This window comes from Acomys russatus, chromosome 28, assembly GCF_903995435.1.
Source record: "Acomys russatus chromosome 28, mAcoRus1.1, whole genome shotgun sequence".
Taxonomy (NCBI): domain Eukaryota; kingdom Metazoa; phylum Chordata; class Mammalia; order Rodentia; family Muridae; genus Acomys; species Acomys russatus.
Window position 1 is genome coordinate 31,747,162 of NC_067164.1, and position 17,702 is coordinate 31,764,863.

At 36.5% G+C, this 17,702-nt stretch overlaps 1 protein-coding gene across 2 annotated transcripts in view; it reads right to left on the reverse strand.

Annotated features, from left to right (window-relative positions):
* Usp15 (ubiquitin specific peptidase 15) overlaps positions 1-17,702 on the reverse strand; it is a 91,603-nt gene that overhangs the window by 39,492 nt on the left and 34,409 nt on the right. Inside the window, exons 6-8 of one of the 2 annotated variants that reach the window (XM_051170899.1) lie at positions 15,712-15,773; positions 5,545-5,631; positions 293-437 (exon numbers count right to left, since the gene is read on the reverse strand). In XM_051170899.1, coding sequence (XP_051026856.1) covers positions 293-437; positions 5,545-5,631; positions 15,712-15,773 — 294 coding nt within the window. The remainder of the gene's footprint in view (positions 1-292; positions 438-5,544; positions 5,632-15,711; positions 15,774-17,702) is intronic. The other variant, XM_051170900.1, reaches the window with a different exon arrangement.

Below are 17,702 nucleotides of genomic sequence, written 5' to 3' on the forward strand. Positions count from 1 at the left end.
AGGAGATGTCACTGTCTGCTTCTATTTCAGGAATTTAAATTTCCTGTTTGGAATGATATGTTCTGCACAAAGTAACATTTAGACCAAATATAGCCACCAAACATGCAGGGTGGCGTCCTAATTCCAGCAGCATAGGGGCCAGGTACACATGCCTACATACTGCACGAATCACAAATTGTCAAAACATATAATACTCTTGTACTGACATGAAAAACGAAGACAAAACACATCCATTCTTTTTGTAGCAGTGATTTCATGAAAAAGGAGTTTCGCTCTGTTTAAAAAGACCTACCTGGATGGCTGAGTTCATGAAACACGTATTTCCCAAGTTACTCAAGCCACAGAGGCCTGGCTGCTCACTGTTTCTCCCAGGTTCTGAATAATCATAGTTCTTATATGCAGTATATGATGGGAGACAATAATTTGAGTTTTTCACACTGGAAGAAAAAAATTATAAAAATGCAGCAATTACATCACAACTGGTTACAATAAAGGGCGCTTTACACCTACTCATGAGATGTGTAGCTAATCATTAAATATCTTTTACTGGACACTCAAGTAGTGCTTTTGGAGACACCACTTTCAAAGTGACCTCCATAACTAAGGCACTTTTTATCCCAGCCACAGAGCACAGTATCTTAGCCACGTCACTCAGTTAAAACCCACGATTATATCGTTCTACCCTGGATTAATGGGAGCAGCATCACGACTTGCTCCATTCTGCAGCGCTCCATCAAAATTAAAACACTCAGATTTTAAACACCACCCGCAGCAATAAATCATCTCAGTTATGTCCCTTTTGAGTTAGTTTGCTACTATAAGAGTGAGCTGCAGGAGCAGGGAGAGCTGGGCTTCAGTTACATTTGGGCACTGAGAAGCCCAAGGCCACTGTGACATCACTGTTGAGATGCACTGAGGATTCTATTTATAGCTTTCATGCTAGACTAGCAAAATCTAGTACTGACATACAGAGAAGAGCCTCTGACCAGGAATGCAGAATGGACAGTGTGCACGTAGACCCAAATACTATTGCCTTTTCCTCTATTCCCTGCAATATCACTTAACTTGATACACTCAAAAACTGTTAAAAAAAAAAAAAAAAAACAACTATACTCTAAGATTTAGAAAATCAGACTAATTTTAGGAAGAATTAAGTCAATAGAATCGATTGTATTTTTACATATAATTTTATAAATGAATTCTTAATTTTTATAGGGTAGCCATTTTATAAGAATATCTTTAAGAGATATTTTAGAGCAGTTTATTAGGATGAACTTGAATACAAATCAAGGTAAGGGGCTGAAAGTAAATAATGACGTAAATGAAATGCAGTTTTATAAATAAAGATAATAAATCAGTAATTTATTGGGTATAATTATTGAGTATAATTTATTTCTGATATCTAGCCTTCTCATCAATTCAAGTATTTCATTTTATTATTGCACAATTATACTCTCAGTAGTTTATTATAATGGTTTAAATAAACTACACTACTGCTTATCCGAACAGGTTTTATAGTAAACACACATGCACACACCATATCAAACAGGTAACACAAACATAAAACAAGTCAGCCCAAGAGTAGACAACTGGCAGCCCTGAGGCCATCAAGGACAAATCCTGACTCAGTGTCTTTGGCGCACTTTCACCATAATCTACTAATTTTAAGAAAGGAAAACATTCCGATTCCTGCCTCTAGGATTAGAAAAACAACACAGAGCTTGGCTGTGGTGCATTATAGGAAAGCTTCTTCCTCCTGGTAAAGCATGGCAACTTTTTGTTTTTATTTAAAACTTAAAAAATTACTTTTGAATCTTCTTTCTCGGTGAGTTTTGGTTAACAGAACGGGGTACTCCACAGTGAAGTCTGTCAGGGCAAGTACAAAGGCTAACAACTGAAGCACACTTCGAGATCCATGGGCACTTGAAAGACTTTCCTGTGCCCTGCGGATGTCTCTCCTCCCCTTTTTTTGCTAATGAAGTTATCATCTCTCAAGAACATACGACTTTGAAAATTTAAATAAGTTTTAAAAGTATACTGCATTAGGCTGGGTGGTGGTGGTGCACGCTTCTAATCCCAGCACTCAGAAGGCAGAGGCAGGCGGATCTCTGAGTTAGAGGTCAGTCTACAGAGTGAGTCCAGGACAGCCAGGGCTACACAGAGAAACTCTGTCTCAAAAAGCCAAACCCATAAAACAAAAGTATATTGTGTTAATTCTGTATTGTAAACCCTCTTTAATATGTAAAAATGCGAAGTTTTAAATTGAATCAGACCTGACTTTTTAATATAACTTTTTTATTCAATTTTCAATTAGTACTTGGCATCATAAACATGTACTTAATCATACTCACTTTGCAGTTAATGAAAATATGTTCACCTAAGTTATTCAGCTAAAACAGATGGCAAATGCTAGATGGCTGCAATGTCTCCAGTTACTGCTGTGACTTAATCTCATACAGGGCATCATCTACACTTCAAAAGAGACTAAATAAAGGAAACAAAACACCTAACTTTGATATGGAGCATTAAAATCTAGACAGTAGATCATTAAAAGACCTTTAATAGCAATGTATCAAATACAGTAGAAGGAAACCAACCACTGTCAATTAACCAACGGCAGATTTAAATATATGTTCAGAAGTTGTAATTGAGGCAAAAATATTTTATCGCCTAAGAGATAACATTAATTGTATTCTAAAATAAATTGATTGTACTCTAAAAACAGATTCTCAACAATTTTTTAAGTAAAAAAGTTTTATTAAACTTAAATTAAATAGGGCTGGAGAAATGGCTCAGAGGTTAAGAGCACTGGCTGCTCTTCCAGAGAGGTTCTGAGTTCAGTTCCCAGCAACCACATGGTGGCTCACAAGCATCTATAATGAGATCTGGTGCCCTCTTCTGGCCTGCAGGTGTAATGCAGATACAACACTATACATAATAAATCTTAAAAAACAACTTAAATAATAGGTGTACTTTTATTACACTTACAGTAATACTGTTATTTCTGAAATAGAAATTTCATTTCAGTAATGCATCGGTGTATAATAATTTTAGTCTTGGACTTGTAGAAATACTACTTTTTAAATATAGTACTGTTCTTCCTATATACTTAAGTTTGCAGTTTAGCTACAGCTTTTAATACACAATCTGAGTCTATAGACTACTTCCACATACTTCTGATTTTAAAATCGTGTGTTATCCAGACAGGTCACCATCTTGTCAACCACCTTTTACTGAAACTAAACCATATCCATCTGAAGTCTTTGGCTATTATTTCTGCAAATCCAATGAAATTCAAGAAACAAGCCTTATGTAAAATACCCTTTTAAGTATGTTACATTCAAGTTACACCCCCACCAACATACTCCCTAAATTCTACTCCTACTCAGAAGGGTGTCTTTTCCTCCCTCTCAAACATGCGTGCGTACAGGCGCGCGCGCACACACACACACACACACACACACACACACCTTTCAAGCTCACAGCGATCATGGAAGAGTTCCTCAGGAGGTGGCTCCCATTACTACAAGTCTCTAAGTCACCTTCAGCCCCTCAAGAGTTCCTCTCTTCAGAAGTGCCAGACTAGAGAGCACTATGAGGCTTTTATTATATGAAGGGAGAAAAACAAAGAGACCGCATACTCCAGCCAAAATAGTGTATTAGTAAATAACATTTATACATAGTTAAAATGACTCTAATAATAGGCACAAGGGCATAGTACACCTGTAATTTACATGTTATAGTAAATGTGGGAACCATCTGCAACTGGTATAAACATAAAATTTTATCCCTTACAAAAATAATTTTGATGAATTAGAATACAAATAAAAATACAAACTGGGCCAGACAATCTTTCTTTCTCAAGAAAGTGTTTTTCCAGCTGGTATATACTTTTACATGGAAGAGAAAAATGTAACAATCTGGATATTCATGCTTCCTTAATGCACTTTTAGGTGACAGCGTAATGCTTATGTACAGCGTATATTACTTCATGAATTATGAAATAAAGGTATGTTTCAAGCTTGCTTGAATTGGGAAACTTATGACTAAAAACGTGTGTCAATATTCCAGCCACTCAGAAGAAAGCCTTACAAGAGCAGATACTATAGTTTAATTTTTTATGGTTTTAGTTTACAAAACTAATTAGTGGGAACCTTGACATGTAAAATACTTACGCTCAATTCCTTTTATTATCCATTAATATTAGAAAATCTCTTACCATTATGAACTTGATATCTATCCTTAAAAAAGAAAAGAGTAGGTTTTTTTTTTCTTCTTTACCTTCTTTTAAATGCAAGATTAATTTTGGATTAAAAGCTCTACAGAGAAAACACCCAGAAAGCTATCCAGTCCCTTGGATGATTATTTCTTGGATAACTGAGGTATTTTTCATTGCTTAGAATGCTTTCTGATGACATCAAATTATCTTCCATATAGCGGTGCTCTGGGTTGCCTGATGCCCTGGCTGCCTGTGCATCCTTGACCAAGCTGTGCTGTCTACACTTCTCCGCCTGTGCTGTGTACAGAGCCTCCCTGTCTCCTCGTCTCTCACTACAGGGCTATCTCGGCTGTTATCACCTACTGCAAATCGAGCCTGTCAGAATCACTTTACCAAGTTCCTACAAAACACAAGGATTTTAACAGAGAAATTAAAACCATAGATGTAATTACTGCTTGATTTATTTCACAAACTGCTTTAGTGTTTCCAAATTTATAAATAAGATGCCATTTGTGAAGTGTACTAACGTGTGAGCCACCTGAATGTTTAAAGCAATGATACCACAGGGGACATATCACACCCATAAAGACAATCTTATTTGGATAAACACCCTTATACACTGGCTGGGCAAATTACAACTAAGATGGTTTTCTTCTTTCCCCCAGCAAGATAAAAATGACATGTTTTGTCAATGAGCTAGCTCAGCATGTAAAATGTTTCGTATAACAAGCCTGGTGATCAGAGTTCAATTTCTGAAGCCATTTAAGGTGGAAGGGTGAATTGACTCCAAACTGCAACTTTCAAGGCAGCATACCCATGGTCTGATTTTATAGGAAGGTCCAAGTGATTTTCACCAACTATGTAATTCTAAATATCACTTTTCATGGGGAAAAGAAACGTTTTAATATTTAAGAAACATTGCTTTTTCCACAATACCTGCTTTCTAGTTAGGAATCACTGATACGTGCTTTATTACAGGGGATTATCTAGTCTAAGATGACACATGGGATTCATATTTGTCCTTTAAGCTTAAGTTGTAACAAAGTCCTATAAAATTAATAGTTAGAATCTACATTTTAGAATATAAAATTCTAAAGGTGCTTTTTATTTTTCAGCAACTATTATATTATCTTGTATTATGGCCAGTAGTTTTTAAAATATTTTATTTCTTGTCGAGTGACTCATGAAAGAACTGACTAGTAATTTAAAAGAAATCAGATTTTGATTCACAAAGACTTTTATTCTAAATTTTAGATGCAAGAGATCTTTCTGCAACCATAAAAGGGCCAACCAATTAAACAAAGGTTTTAAGATTCGGTGCTTACTTTCTGTTGCTGATGTTGTTATAATTATTTGATAGAGATGAAGGAGAGATCTTTGGTAAAGTTGAAAAATTGGATGCACCTGGGGACCTTTAAAAATATGAAAATGTCAAATTAGATAAAAAACGAAGAATTATGAAATTATGAGATAAAGAAAAGAAGAAACATGACAATGTAGTAAGTGAATGCTGGAAAACAGATTTTTATGGTCAAAATAATTATATTATCAGTTGGTTTTTAATTTTCAGTGTATTTTTCCTTTGAAATATAATGGTACAAAAGGGAAAATTTATTTTTCAGATAATATGTATGAAACTATAAAACTTGCTGTTGTGCTTATAAATCTACTAACTCAGTACTTTCTCAGGGTAACAGCTACTAACGGTTCACAGTCAGTTCCCGCAGGTGTGATGGAAGAGGCTGCTTTACTTTCTGTGGTACCAGGGTGCTGTAATTATGCACAGCATGGACACAGGGTTCAAAGAATGTCACTCATTCATAGTGACATCAGTGAGAAAGAAGAACAAAAGAGAATTCCAAGCACAATTCTAAGAAACAGTATTTGGCCAAAACCATCTCTGGAGAAACTGAGGAGCATACATCTGACTTTAAGATATACACTTCACTAATTCAGAGTCTTTGGGGGTAATTTCAACTATGACTGGCTTTTAGATAGTATATGTACTTTAAAAACAAAAAGAAACAAAACAAAACAAAGAAAACAAAACACAACAATTCTATTACAAAGAACTAATTAAAGTATATACAGGTGTCTGAAAGAGCCACCTTTACTTGAGTTCTGTAACAATTTACATTTCCTACATAAAACCTAGCTGGGGGCTGTGGAAGCTGTGCTGTACTAACTCAGTCACAGTAATTGTAAACATGTCTCCAAGTAACGAATGGGCCTTAAAAATCTCCACTCAGATGCTAATCAACAGTGACATGCTGAACAGGCAGGACAATATAATCTACAAAATGTACTTAAAGTAACCTGGACTTAATCTTTACACACACATATATAACATGAAATAAATGGTGGGCAATGAAAATTTTAAATGTAAGAAAAATTCAACTTTTAAAGTGCAAACATTAAAAAGATCCTAGTAAAAATTGCCTTTCTTTGTGAAGAAGATTCTTTTTGCTGAAAATTGCATATTGATGGGTTAAGCCAGGTGCCTTTCCAATAGGAGGCTCTTCACAGGACAGTACTTTACTGTACTAGGCTGAAATAGAAAATACAGTCAGCTAAGTTTTAAGAGAAAGTACGGTAGAGGACACATTTTAAAGCTTTACTGCCCCTAACATTTTAGCTAGTACTTTTTCAATATTAGTAGACAGAGATATATTTGCCTTTTGATAATTCAAGTTTTTTGAGATATGGCCTCAATATATAGCCTCACCCTGGCTGGTCTAGAGCTCAGAGATCCGTCTGTCCCTGCCTCTCCAGTACTGGAACTGAAGGTGCACAGCACTACACTGGCCACTTTTTTTTTTTTTTTTTTTAAAGCAGGGGAGAAATATCAAATGAGATTAGAGTTTGGATTGCAGCAATGAATTGAATATCTTAATTTCCATAACTTGATTGAGAACTTTTCAGAAGTCCCTTCTATTTTACTTTCAGTAAGAGTTATGAAAATAAAGAGACTTAATTTAATCAAGTGGAGACGTGTTTACACATGCATGCCTTGCCTGTCCAGACTGCTACTGATGAATGGCTGAACTTACGGATTCTGTTAGGAAGGAATGAAGTATCATCAAGTTAATTTGCATTTTGATAGTAATTTGTATGAAGTTCACTCAAACATTAATAAATTACTACTGTGTTATTACTATATAGTACTACTAAATGCCTTGTTCTTAGTGAGACTGAGACTATAGGAAGGAAGTTCCTGATCTCAAGCGAGCCTGCAGTCTAGTAGGGAGAACCGACATAAGCAAAATAGCATGTGAAGTAGATGGGAAACACTATGTGCTTTAACAACTCTTAATATAAAATCTTATAGGTGTGACAAGAAGCAATTTGAAAATGGATATGCAGTTAGAGGTATACAAAGAGACACAGGTACAGTGGGTCCTATAAAGGAATCAGAACTTGACCCCACTGATGGAGCATTTTATAGATTTGATGAAAATCAACCATCAGATTTACATTCTACTAAGATTACTTACTGGGGGAGAAAAAAAACACAGTGATGAATATAGATTAGGAAACTATCAGGATAACAATGGGAGGACACAATAAAGGATGAGACTAAGAAAGGGAAGTGAGCAAGGGCAACACTTAAAGATCATTTATTTATTTATTATGTATACAGTGTTCTGCTTGTATATAACCCGCACACCAGAAGAGGGCACCAGAGCTCATTATAGGTGGTAGTGAGCCACCATGTAGTTGCTGGGAATTGAACTCGGGACCTCTGGAAGAGCAATCAGTGCTCTTAACCGCTGAGCCTTCTCTCCAGCCCCAAGGGCAACACTTAAAAAGCAGTTCTCCAAGAACTGTCCATGGACTCAGGGGATGAAGGACTGCGATTCTTTTTTTTTTTTAATTACTTTTATTTTTATTTTTTATTTTTATTAACTTATTCTTGTTACATCTCAATGGTTATCCCATTCCTTGTATCCTCCCATTCTTCCCTCCCTCCCATTTTCCCATTATTCCCCTCCCCTGTGACCGTTCCTGAGGGGATTTCCTCCCCCTGTATATGCTCATAGGGTATCAAGTCTCTTCTTGGCAACCTGCTGGAAGGACTGAGATTTTTTTCACTGCATCTGGTAGGTTAAAATTATTTCCACAATACTGAGACATCGTCACAATGTTATTTGATAGCCTTTTCTGGATAGTCAAGCGACTGGCACATGTGGATGAATGGGGGCGCACTAGGCACAGAACAAGCTTCACCACTCAGGGTAAAAGCCATTCAATGCACAAGCGGTAGGGCCAGACTAAGACACTTCTGAGTTATGAAGAGCAGTGTCAGGGCCACAGGGGTAGACTGATGGGGCAGGCAGACTGGATCTTGGAAACTCTCTTGTGAAAATAATACAAACACGTTAAAAAAGAAAAATGGCAATTTTCTTCATCTTCCTTAACCCCATGAAAAACACAAGATGAACATAATGGTATTTTTGTAGACTTGTCTCAAATGTTTCAATTTTTTTTATCTTATTACTCTTTTGCTTGTATATTATAATTTCCAATTTAAGTGTTTTTGCGGATGTTTCTTGTGGCTTTTGTTTGCCTGCTTGTTTTCTAAAGAGAGAGAAAGAAAGAGCATGGAGTTGAGTGGGTGAAAAGTGGGGAGGATCCAGGAGAGATTAGATAGGGAAAAGTGTGATCAGAATATATTGTACAAAAATTAATTTTAAAAGTTTTACAAAAGCCAAGCGTGGTGGTGCATGCCTTTAATCACAGCACTCGGGAGGCAGAGGCAGGTGGATCCCTGTGAGTTCAAGGCAGCCTGGTCTACAAAGCAAGTCCAGGACAGCCAAGGCTACACAGAAAAACCCTGTCTCAAAAAAAAAAAAAAAAAGTTTTATAAAAGTGTTTTTTCAATTTACCTTTATTTATGTGCACTGGTGTTTTGCCTGCATGTATGTCTATGTGAGAGTGTCAGATCTTGGAGTTACAGACAGTTGTGAGCTGTCATGTGGGAGCTGGGACTTGAATGTCTGGAACACTTGTCTTCCCTAAGGGTGTTTTAATGCTACTCTTAGTGAAAGTGTCTTCACTTTTAAAGTAGTTAACTTTATGAATGTTACAGATATTAAAATATAATCGTTCAATGATGTTATTCACAATTATTTTACATGTTAATTAATTATGGTAAACTCACAAAACTCACATAAAAAGAAGTTCTTTGGGAAGCTAGAAACAACAGGATGCTAACAGCAATGCTCAGGAACTATCATTTCACAGGTGGGATCGAGGCATCAAGAGTCCTGAGTGGTGCCTAACTAAACCAATGAAGGACATGTGTATGGGTTGGATGCAGTTCTAAGTCCTAGTCCTGATGCTATCAGCTTGCACTAAGGGAAAGGCTTAGCACTGACTGCCTTTGACTTGGAGTGCTTATTATGGAAGAAAGAAGACCTTTATACACATCTGAGGATGACTGATGCACGTAAGACAGAAGCACGGCTGCAGCACAGACTCAGTGAGCCAGGGAAAGTCTCAGAGTCTCCCCACACAAACAAGGACTCAGCCTTGGGAAAAGCTAGCTACCCAGAGGCCAGGAGGTGGTAGTGTGCCAAAGCAAAACAAAAAGAAAAGGCCCAAGAGGTACCTGAATGGAGACCTACGGTTTGTTTCCTAATGTGGTGGATTTTCTTATATTCATGAGAAGATGACATCAGAAAGGAAATGGAAATAAATTAGTGCCCATTATATACATAGTATGGCAGGCACTATATGCAGAGGAAAGAGGAATTAATAAAAGAACAGCAAAGAAAAGCCTAGGATGCACTGATACAAAAACATAGTAAAGAGTTCCTAAAAACTCCAAGAAGTCAGAGCAAGAACGATGGATGTGGACCACAGATAAAGCTGAAGTTTGCCGTTAGAAGACCTCTGAACCATATTTCACACAGGCCACTCGAGCTAAAATTTAGAGATGACTGGTGACATGTATCTCTCACTTACAATCTACTTTTAAAATTACCCTGTTCATTTTTTACAGAGGAGAAAGGAAAATTTGGAATAATACATATTAATTCATTGGATATCAAACCATTTACCTAACAATAAACCAATTTTGGCCAGTGTAGGTTAGGTGCACTAGAAGACAGTGTAAAAGTCAGAGAGGTGAGATACCAATTTAAGTAGTTTGGGGAAATTAAACCTTACTCAGCAGTCCAATGTCTGCAGTATCTGAATTTGGTTTCCAATATGGTGTCTCAAATACATATGTGCAATTCGCTGCTAAGCTGGCCTTTTACTTCAAAAGGAAATACAACTTGTTTCTGTTAAACTAACTAAATATTTAACATACACTAAAATCTAACACCACAATATTGGAGCAGCTAAAATGTAGGTAAATTTGACAAAGCAAAACAACCATTCTAACTTTATGAAATCTACAGACAAAGTTAGAAAAAATAAAAATAAGACCAATCATAAACTCTGTATTTCTGCCATTATTCTAAAACAAGTTCTTAAAGGAAATTTTAAATTTCTTTGGCTATTAAATTACTTGCTTTGTGATTGCGTCAATGCTTCTTTTTGCTGTGTGTCTCCTACAAGCCAAGGAGGACTTAAGATGATTCGTTATCCACACCTACAGTTCCTATTGTGCCCGAGCTCTGGCCTCCTCCAGGAAAGTATACGCAGCACACTTCTGGTTTGCTGGTCCCTTATCTTACACAGTCAAAGTCTGAGCAAAAGCCATTCCATAAACAATATGAAGAATTATGGAAAATGTAACAAACAGAGGCCTCGGTGCAATTTAACTGTTAAAATGAAAAGGGGACTTTGTGTGGGTGTTTCCTAATAGGTACTTTAACCTACTTAAGTCTATGCACCAGTTCTGCATCTGTTTATCCTTCTGGTTATACAGGGGCTTATGGTCCTGTTCAAAGTAGTACTTGATACAGTAGAAAACCAAACAATTGCCAGTCACCTTCATGTTTATTATATATCCCAACAAGAAAGTGATATGCAATTGCATTACCTAGAGTGGTTTTTTGTTTTTTGTTTTCTTTCCTATCAGAATGATGTAAAAAGACCACAATACTACTGGAAAAAAAGCCAAATGCAGGTGGATTAAGTTTATGCTTTATAGTTTCATGTTAATCATAATGTCATAGAGAACAGAGAAACAATACAAGAGTAAGAATTACTGGCACGGAATGATGGCTCAGCAGCTAAGAGCACTTGTTAGTGTAGCAGAGGTCCCATGCTCAGCTCTTAATACTTACATGGCTGCTCACAGCCAGAACTTCCGACCTATGCAGGTGCCAGGCAGTCATGTGATATATAAACATGCAGGCAAATCACGCACAACTTAAAAGAAAAGAGTTAATGGCATGGTTTATCTTCCAGCCATTGCAGGCTTTATCCAGTTGATGAATTCCTCTTATGTTTACGTGCCCATGGAAACACAGAACCATCAATGGCTTTCAACTTCCTTCCACTACATACTTTCTTATGTTTTTCTTTCAGCATTTTTTTTAGTAATTAATGAAAAATAATGAATTAAATTCTAATGTTATTTTCTCAAGAGGGAATTTTTACTATTTCTGAAAAACAATTTAGTTTTTTTGTTGTTGTTGTTATAAACAATTTAAATAACGTAAGGATTTTGAAATAATTATGCCTACATGAAACAATATCCCAGAAGCCATAGCTCAGGAAGAAAGTGTTAATTTTCTTTTTGGTTATATTGTTGTAGTTCTCTTTTTAGGAACTCCAGGGCTTTCACAATTATCGTAAAGTTCCTTATTTGAAACACAGATTTAACTACACATGCATTTTCAACAGATCAACCCTAATGTTAGAGTCTTTGAAAGGCAGACAAAATTAACACAATAGAAAATTTAGAGAAGGAAACTTTTAAAAGGTAAAACTGGTAAACACTTTTTTTGCGAAGTATAAGAAAGTGGATTCTCAAAAATTGGATTTTACATCCAAGTTCTAAAGCAACTAATAAGCATTGAACATTTTTAATTATTACATATATGTAAATTAAAACATCAACTTGTACGTTGATATTTAGCAGGAAAATTTAAATAGCTTTTGAGTGGTTCTTAGATTTTTAGATTTCTAATAGATTTGGTGTTGCTTTACTTGCTAACTGAAAGCATATGTATATTTAGGTGTTTTAAACAAAATTATATTTTCTCCTTAATATTTATAATTTTTAATATTTCTTTAAGTGCTGCCTAAAATTAATGGTTTAAGATAAATGTTCACGGCTTCAATAATAATCAAAATGAACCTAGTAAAGCCTGCCTACAGGCAAATCTATATTGCATTTTCTTGACTCATTATTGATGTGGTGGGTTCCTTTTACTGAGGTGATGCCAGCCCTGAGCAGGTGGGCACAGATAGCATAGGAGGATGCTGGGCAAGCAGTGAACAGCAGCTCCTCATGGCGACTGCTCCACTTCCTGCTTCCTTTTATGAGTTCCTCCTCAAGCTGGTTTTGGTCATGGTGTTTTATCAGACCCTAGTAGAAACCCTAAGGCACCTCAAACCCCAAGCAAACAAAAATCGTAAAGCAAAACAGAACCCCATCGTTATCCAAAGAACAATAGCCAGGTGTTTTAAACAACCGCTGGCCCTGAGTTAAGCACGTCTTTCTGAGCTCACTCATTTGTCCAGGCCATTTGCCTTTTTTATTTTATGGCTTTTTTCTTTTTCCTTTTCTGGCTAGTGTGACATCAGAGATCTTTTACTTAGTTTTGTACTAATTCTCAGTTATTACCAGATGAATGTATGCATCCTCACTTGGGCTTTTGTGGTTTTATTTTCTACATGGTGCTGTACTAGTCTATATCATAGCTCACAGATGCATGGCTCACAGAATAAATCCAAGCCTTTCGCTTTTATAGAAAAAAAACTTTAGTGTAATACAGGGACACCTCTCTGGTAACAATACTAAGGTTGCTTGCATGCCACATCAGCAAAGTTGCAGATCATATGATCCATAAAACTGAAAACCTATCTATTAGATGCCTACCAAGAAAAAAATTTTAAAAATCAATGACCTGGGCATAGGAAAGGCCTACAGGATTTATAATACTCCAGTCTGCTCAGTTTCCACAGCTCTCAGTGGTTTGCTGATCTAATGGTTTTCTTTGTTTTTGATATTATCAAATAATACAATTATTTTTCACTTCAAACCTTGTCATATACCCCTCTGTTTTTCTTCATGGCTTCATCTTTCATTACCTGTTGTTACATGTATATATGTATGTACAAACATCATATATGCTACTTGCATGTTTTCAGGGCTCATGAAAATCATTTGGGGTGCTCCTGCCATTTTTATGTGGATTATTTGATCGTTAGTGCTACAAGGCCCTTCCATACATGTGTGGCTAGCTTCTGTACTAACTGACTTGTGTTGAAATTTCACTAGGAAATACACTGTTTACTGCTACTGATTTTGGATATACAGGCTTTTCTTAAGCTAGGAGGATCTTCTTTTATTGTTAGCTTTCTAGGAATTTTTTTTATAAGCAAGTGTAAATATGAAATGTTTTATATTCTGGTAAATTATCATTTGGCAATACAAGATACACTGCAGTGTAGTATTTCTGTTTTACACGGAATGATACTTGAACTTCTTTTGTTAGCATCCTCACTAAACTGGTAGATAATCAAACTGTACTTCCATGGCTATCCGGTATTCTACCTTCATTCACCGAGATTTACAACATGAGTGTGGTGTGTTGGGTACTGAGAAACTGTTTTCTACCCTGACATAATGCAAATGAGGAAAACTGATCTGGGCTGAGTGTGGGCTACAGCACGAAGTCCCAGCGGAGTGGGAAGCTGAGAAAAGGGAGTTCAGGGTCAGCTTGGCAATATCTTGTTTTAAAAAAGAGGGAATACTAAGAGTAGATAGCCAGGTAATAGATAAGGCTTCTGGAGCTTTAGAACTCAGGATATCTGGATATATAATGCAGAGCCGATTTTATTACTTTAAAATTGTTTCAAGATTCAGTGACTATACAGCAATCTGAACACAAGCAAGGAAGAGATGCAGTATTTATGATTAAATACTACAAGTAATTTCTAAATCTTTACCTGTTAAGATACTTATGATCTGAGTCACATGCTATTAACTTTTCCTATTAAAACTTGTACTTTTAGGCAGTGTTTGTGTGGGAGGGGGGTGGAGGTGGTGCACACCTTTAATCCCAGCACTCAGGAGGCAGAGACAGGTGGATCTGAGTTCAAGGCAAAAACAAAACAAACAAACAAAAAAATTAAACCCTCACATTATGTCCAACTGAGCAGGGTATTAAGCAATGCCTACCTCTTAGTAATTTTAATATATTTTGGAACCAACTCACAGGAAATTTGAACAATAACAACAACAACAACAACAACAACAACAACAACAAAGCCTCACATGAGATCAAAACTCTAGAATGTCTTACTGAAGGTGCATTTCCTTTAGAAGAAAATTCGTAGTCAAGTAGCAAGGCTGTGTTCACTTTTACAGATTTGTATGTCAGTATCTAGTGCATTACTAATTTAATTACATTATTTTCAAATTTTCCAAAATTCAAGTCTATATCCCTTATCTGAACACCTGAAACTCAGGGTTACAGAAAACTAGATTTCTGTCCAATTTATTTGGCAACAAGGTGATGTGAATGGACATGAAGCTATCTGTGGCCCTCATTCATCTCACTTAGCATAGTATTTGCAGAAGGAAGTTTAGCGTGAATGTACAGGGTCTCTTTAAACTACAAAATTCTACAACTAAGGACACATGGATTAATTCTTAGAGATTTCAAGTTTATGTATTGAAATACAAATAAGGTTAAGTAGTGTTTGTTTGGTTTTGGGTTTTTGGTTTTTAGAGACAGGGTTTCTCTGTGTAGCCCTGGCTGTCCCAGACTCACTTTGTAAGCAAGGCTAGCCTTGAACTCAGAGATCTGCCTGCCTCTGCCTCCGAGTTGCAGGATTAAAGGCGTGCGCCACCATGCCTGGCCTAGGTTTAAGTGCTTTGATAATGCAGTGTATATCTTACAACTTTAAAAAGATTCTCAACTCTTCCTCCGTTTGCTATCAAAAGCTCTCTTAATATCCAGACACTATCTCTACTTAATTCACTTAAATTCTGAGAATTTGTATAATAAAAATACTGTTCTCACGATAGACTGTCTTTCATAAAGAAGCATTTCAAAACCAAGTGTACATCACAAAAATACTCAGGAAAATGAAACAAAACGCTTAAGGATCTGACTATAGTAGACAGCACAACATTTATTTACACTGTAAGTTATTATAAAAGCGATTTGACCTTGAAGGTTTTAAATGTGTTACAGATTAATCTAAGTGTAAACTTAGAAGACTTCTCCAAGAATATACTATAAAAGATACACAATGTATGTACTCTTGCAGTTCAGTTCAGTTCTATTCTAACTTTGGCTTTCAGAGTCTGAGTCAGATTCAACATCATGCAATAAACCACGAGGAGGAGCACTTACTTAGGAGCAGACGGACCCCTTGGCCACGTTCCATCTTCATTTTTTTGTTCTATCACTAACACCTGCAAACATGACACAACAAAGGGTGTTTTTCCACAGCTCTGAAGGCAGAACAGCTTTAGGAGATAAGCGGATAAGGAACTAAATAACTGATTATTTAAAGGATGCAACAAGCAAAACGGTCTGAAATACGTCAATGTCAATACGGAGGAAAAAAAAGGGGGAAACAATTAGCTTCTATAACTGTAAGGAAGTGTAAGTCCAATAACAGAATATCAGTTGTTTCAGTGTGTGCTTTTAAACTGTATTTACACATGTAGCATGGCTTGTGCAATAAACAGATGCTCCATTGGTGGTTATATCATGATTTAGTTAGTATGCAAATATTACTGAGAAACTGTGGCACAAATAATCTCAAACTATAGATTACTTACAATTTGTCTAGGGTTTTAAAGTTAGTGTTCAGTTACATTACTTATATGAACCCTGACACCTTTTTAAGAAGTAGTCATTTGTAGTGTGTATGGGTGCCAATGTGTGCAGGCACCCATGATACATGGGCATGCATGTGGGCTGATGAGGACAATGTGTGCAGGCACTCATGATACATGGGCATGCATGTGGGCTGATGAGGACAATGGGTGCAGGCACCCGTGATACATGGGCATGCATGTGGGCTGATGAGGACAATGTGTGCAGGCACCCATGATACATGGGCATGCATGTGGGCTGATGAGGACAATGTGTGCAGGCACCCATGATACATGGGCATGCATGTGGGCTGATGAGGACAATGTGTGCAGGCACCCATGATACATGGGCATGCATGTGGGCTGATGAGGACAATTTGCAGGAATCATTTCTTTCCCTCCACAGTGTGCATGGACCACAGTCAGATTTGGCAGCAAGCACCTTTCCCCACTGAGCCATCTCGCCAACCTCATATTCTGAAATCTTTCAGTGTATAACTGAGTCACATTTATAAGAATCTCATAATATGAGAACTCAAGTTCCCCGCTGCAGCATGTGTCAGTAGACAAACATCATCTTGGTCAATAAAGAGTCCATGCCAAGACAGAGCTACTTTAAAACATTCACAACTCCTTTCTTTCATGTCCCAGATTAATAAAGAGCCCTTTGTTCTAGTCTCTATTAAGGATGAGTCTATGTAAGAAAGAAAAGTTAAAAATACTTAAAGAAGTTTGTGATATTAGTAATAAGAAATTGAAATCTAAATTTTCATGATAAAGCTACAATGTAAGACAACATGAACTGAAATATAGTTAAACACAAACTTGAATATATTCTACATATTTAGTTTCATTAACTTTTTCTTATTGTTACAATTCTGCAAACTACTCTGCAGAGCGCAGCAAAATTCTTTGGCAAACTGTGTGCTTCCAGACCCACTTATAAATTGGCCTTTTGATCCCAGACACAGGGTCAAATTAAAGCAGGAAATTTAAGTTTGAAATGTAATATTAAACGCTCATCCAAACAACTCATGTTACTTGTTGAGAGAGCTTATGTGTACTAAACACTAACCCTGCCTTTAACTAGCGCATTTGGTACATTCAGAAAAGCTTTCTAAGGTGTGTGCAGCTTTCAAAGAGTAAGTACACCAAGCACCTGCCATCCTGATCTCTGATATTCATCTCTTTGCCTACCAAGTATCCAATATCTCAATTTTCTTAAATATCATCTCAATGTGGAAGAATATACTTTCAAAGATTTATTAAGCAGAATTTATTGAGTGAGTCACAGTTTAAGATTTTTCTTTACTATAACCTAAACTGTAGTGACATATATAAACTATATCCATATATACATAAGTATTACGGTGATTTGGAGGAGTCAAATCAGGTACAAAACCATGAATCCTAGCTGTACAGTTGTTGTTGTTGTTTAGCATGTCTAACAGCACTTGTAAGTAAAATCCTGTATTTTGCAGCCACAGAAATAATAAAATTCACTCCTTTATTCAAATGTTC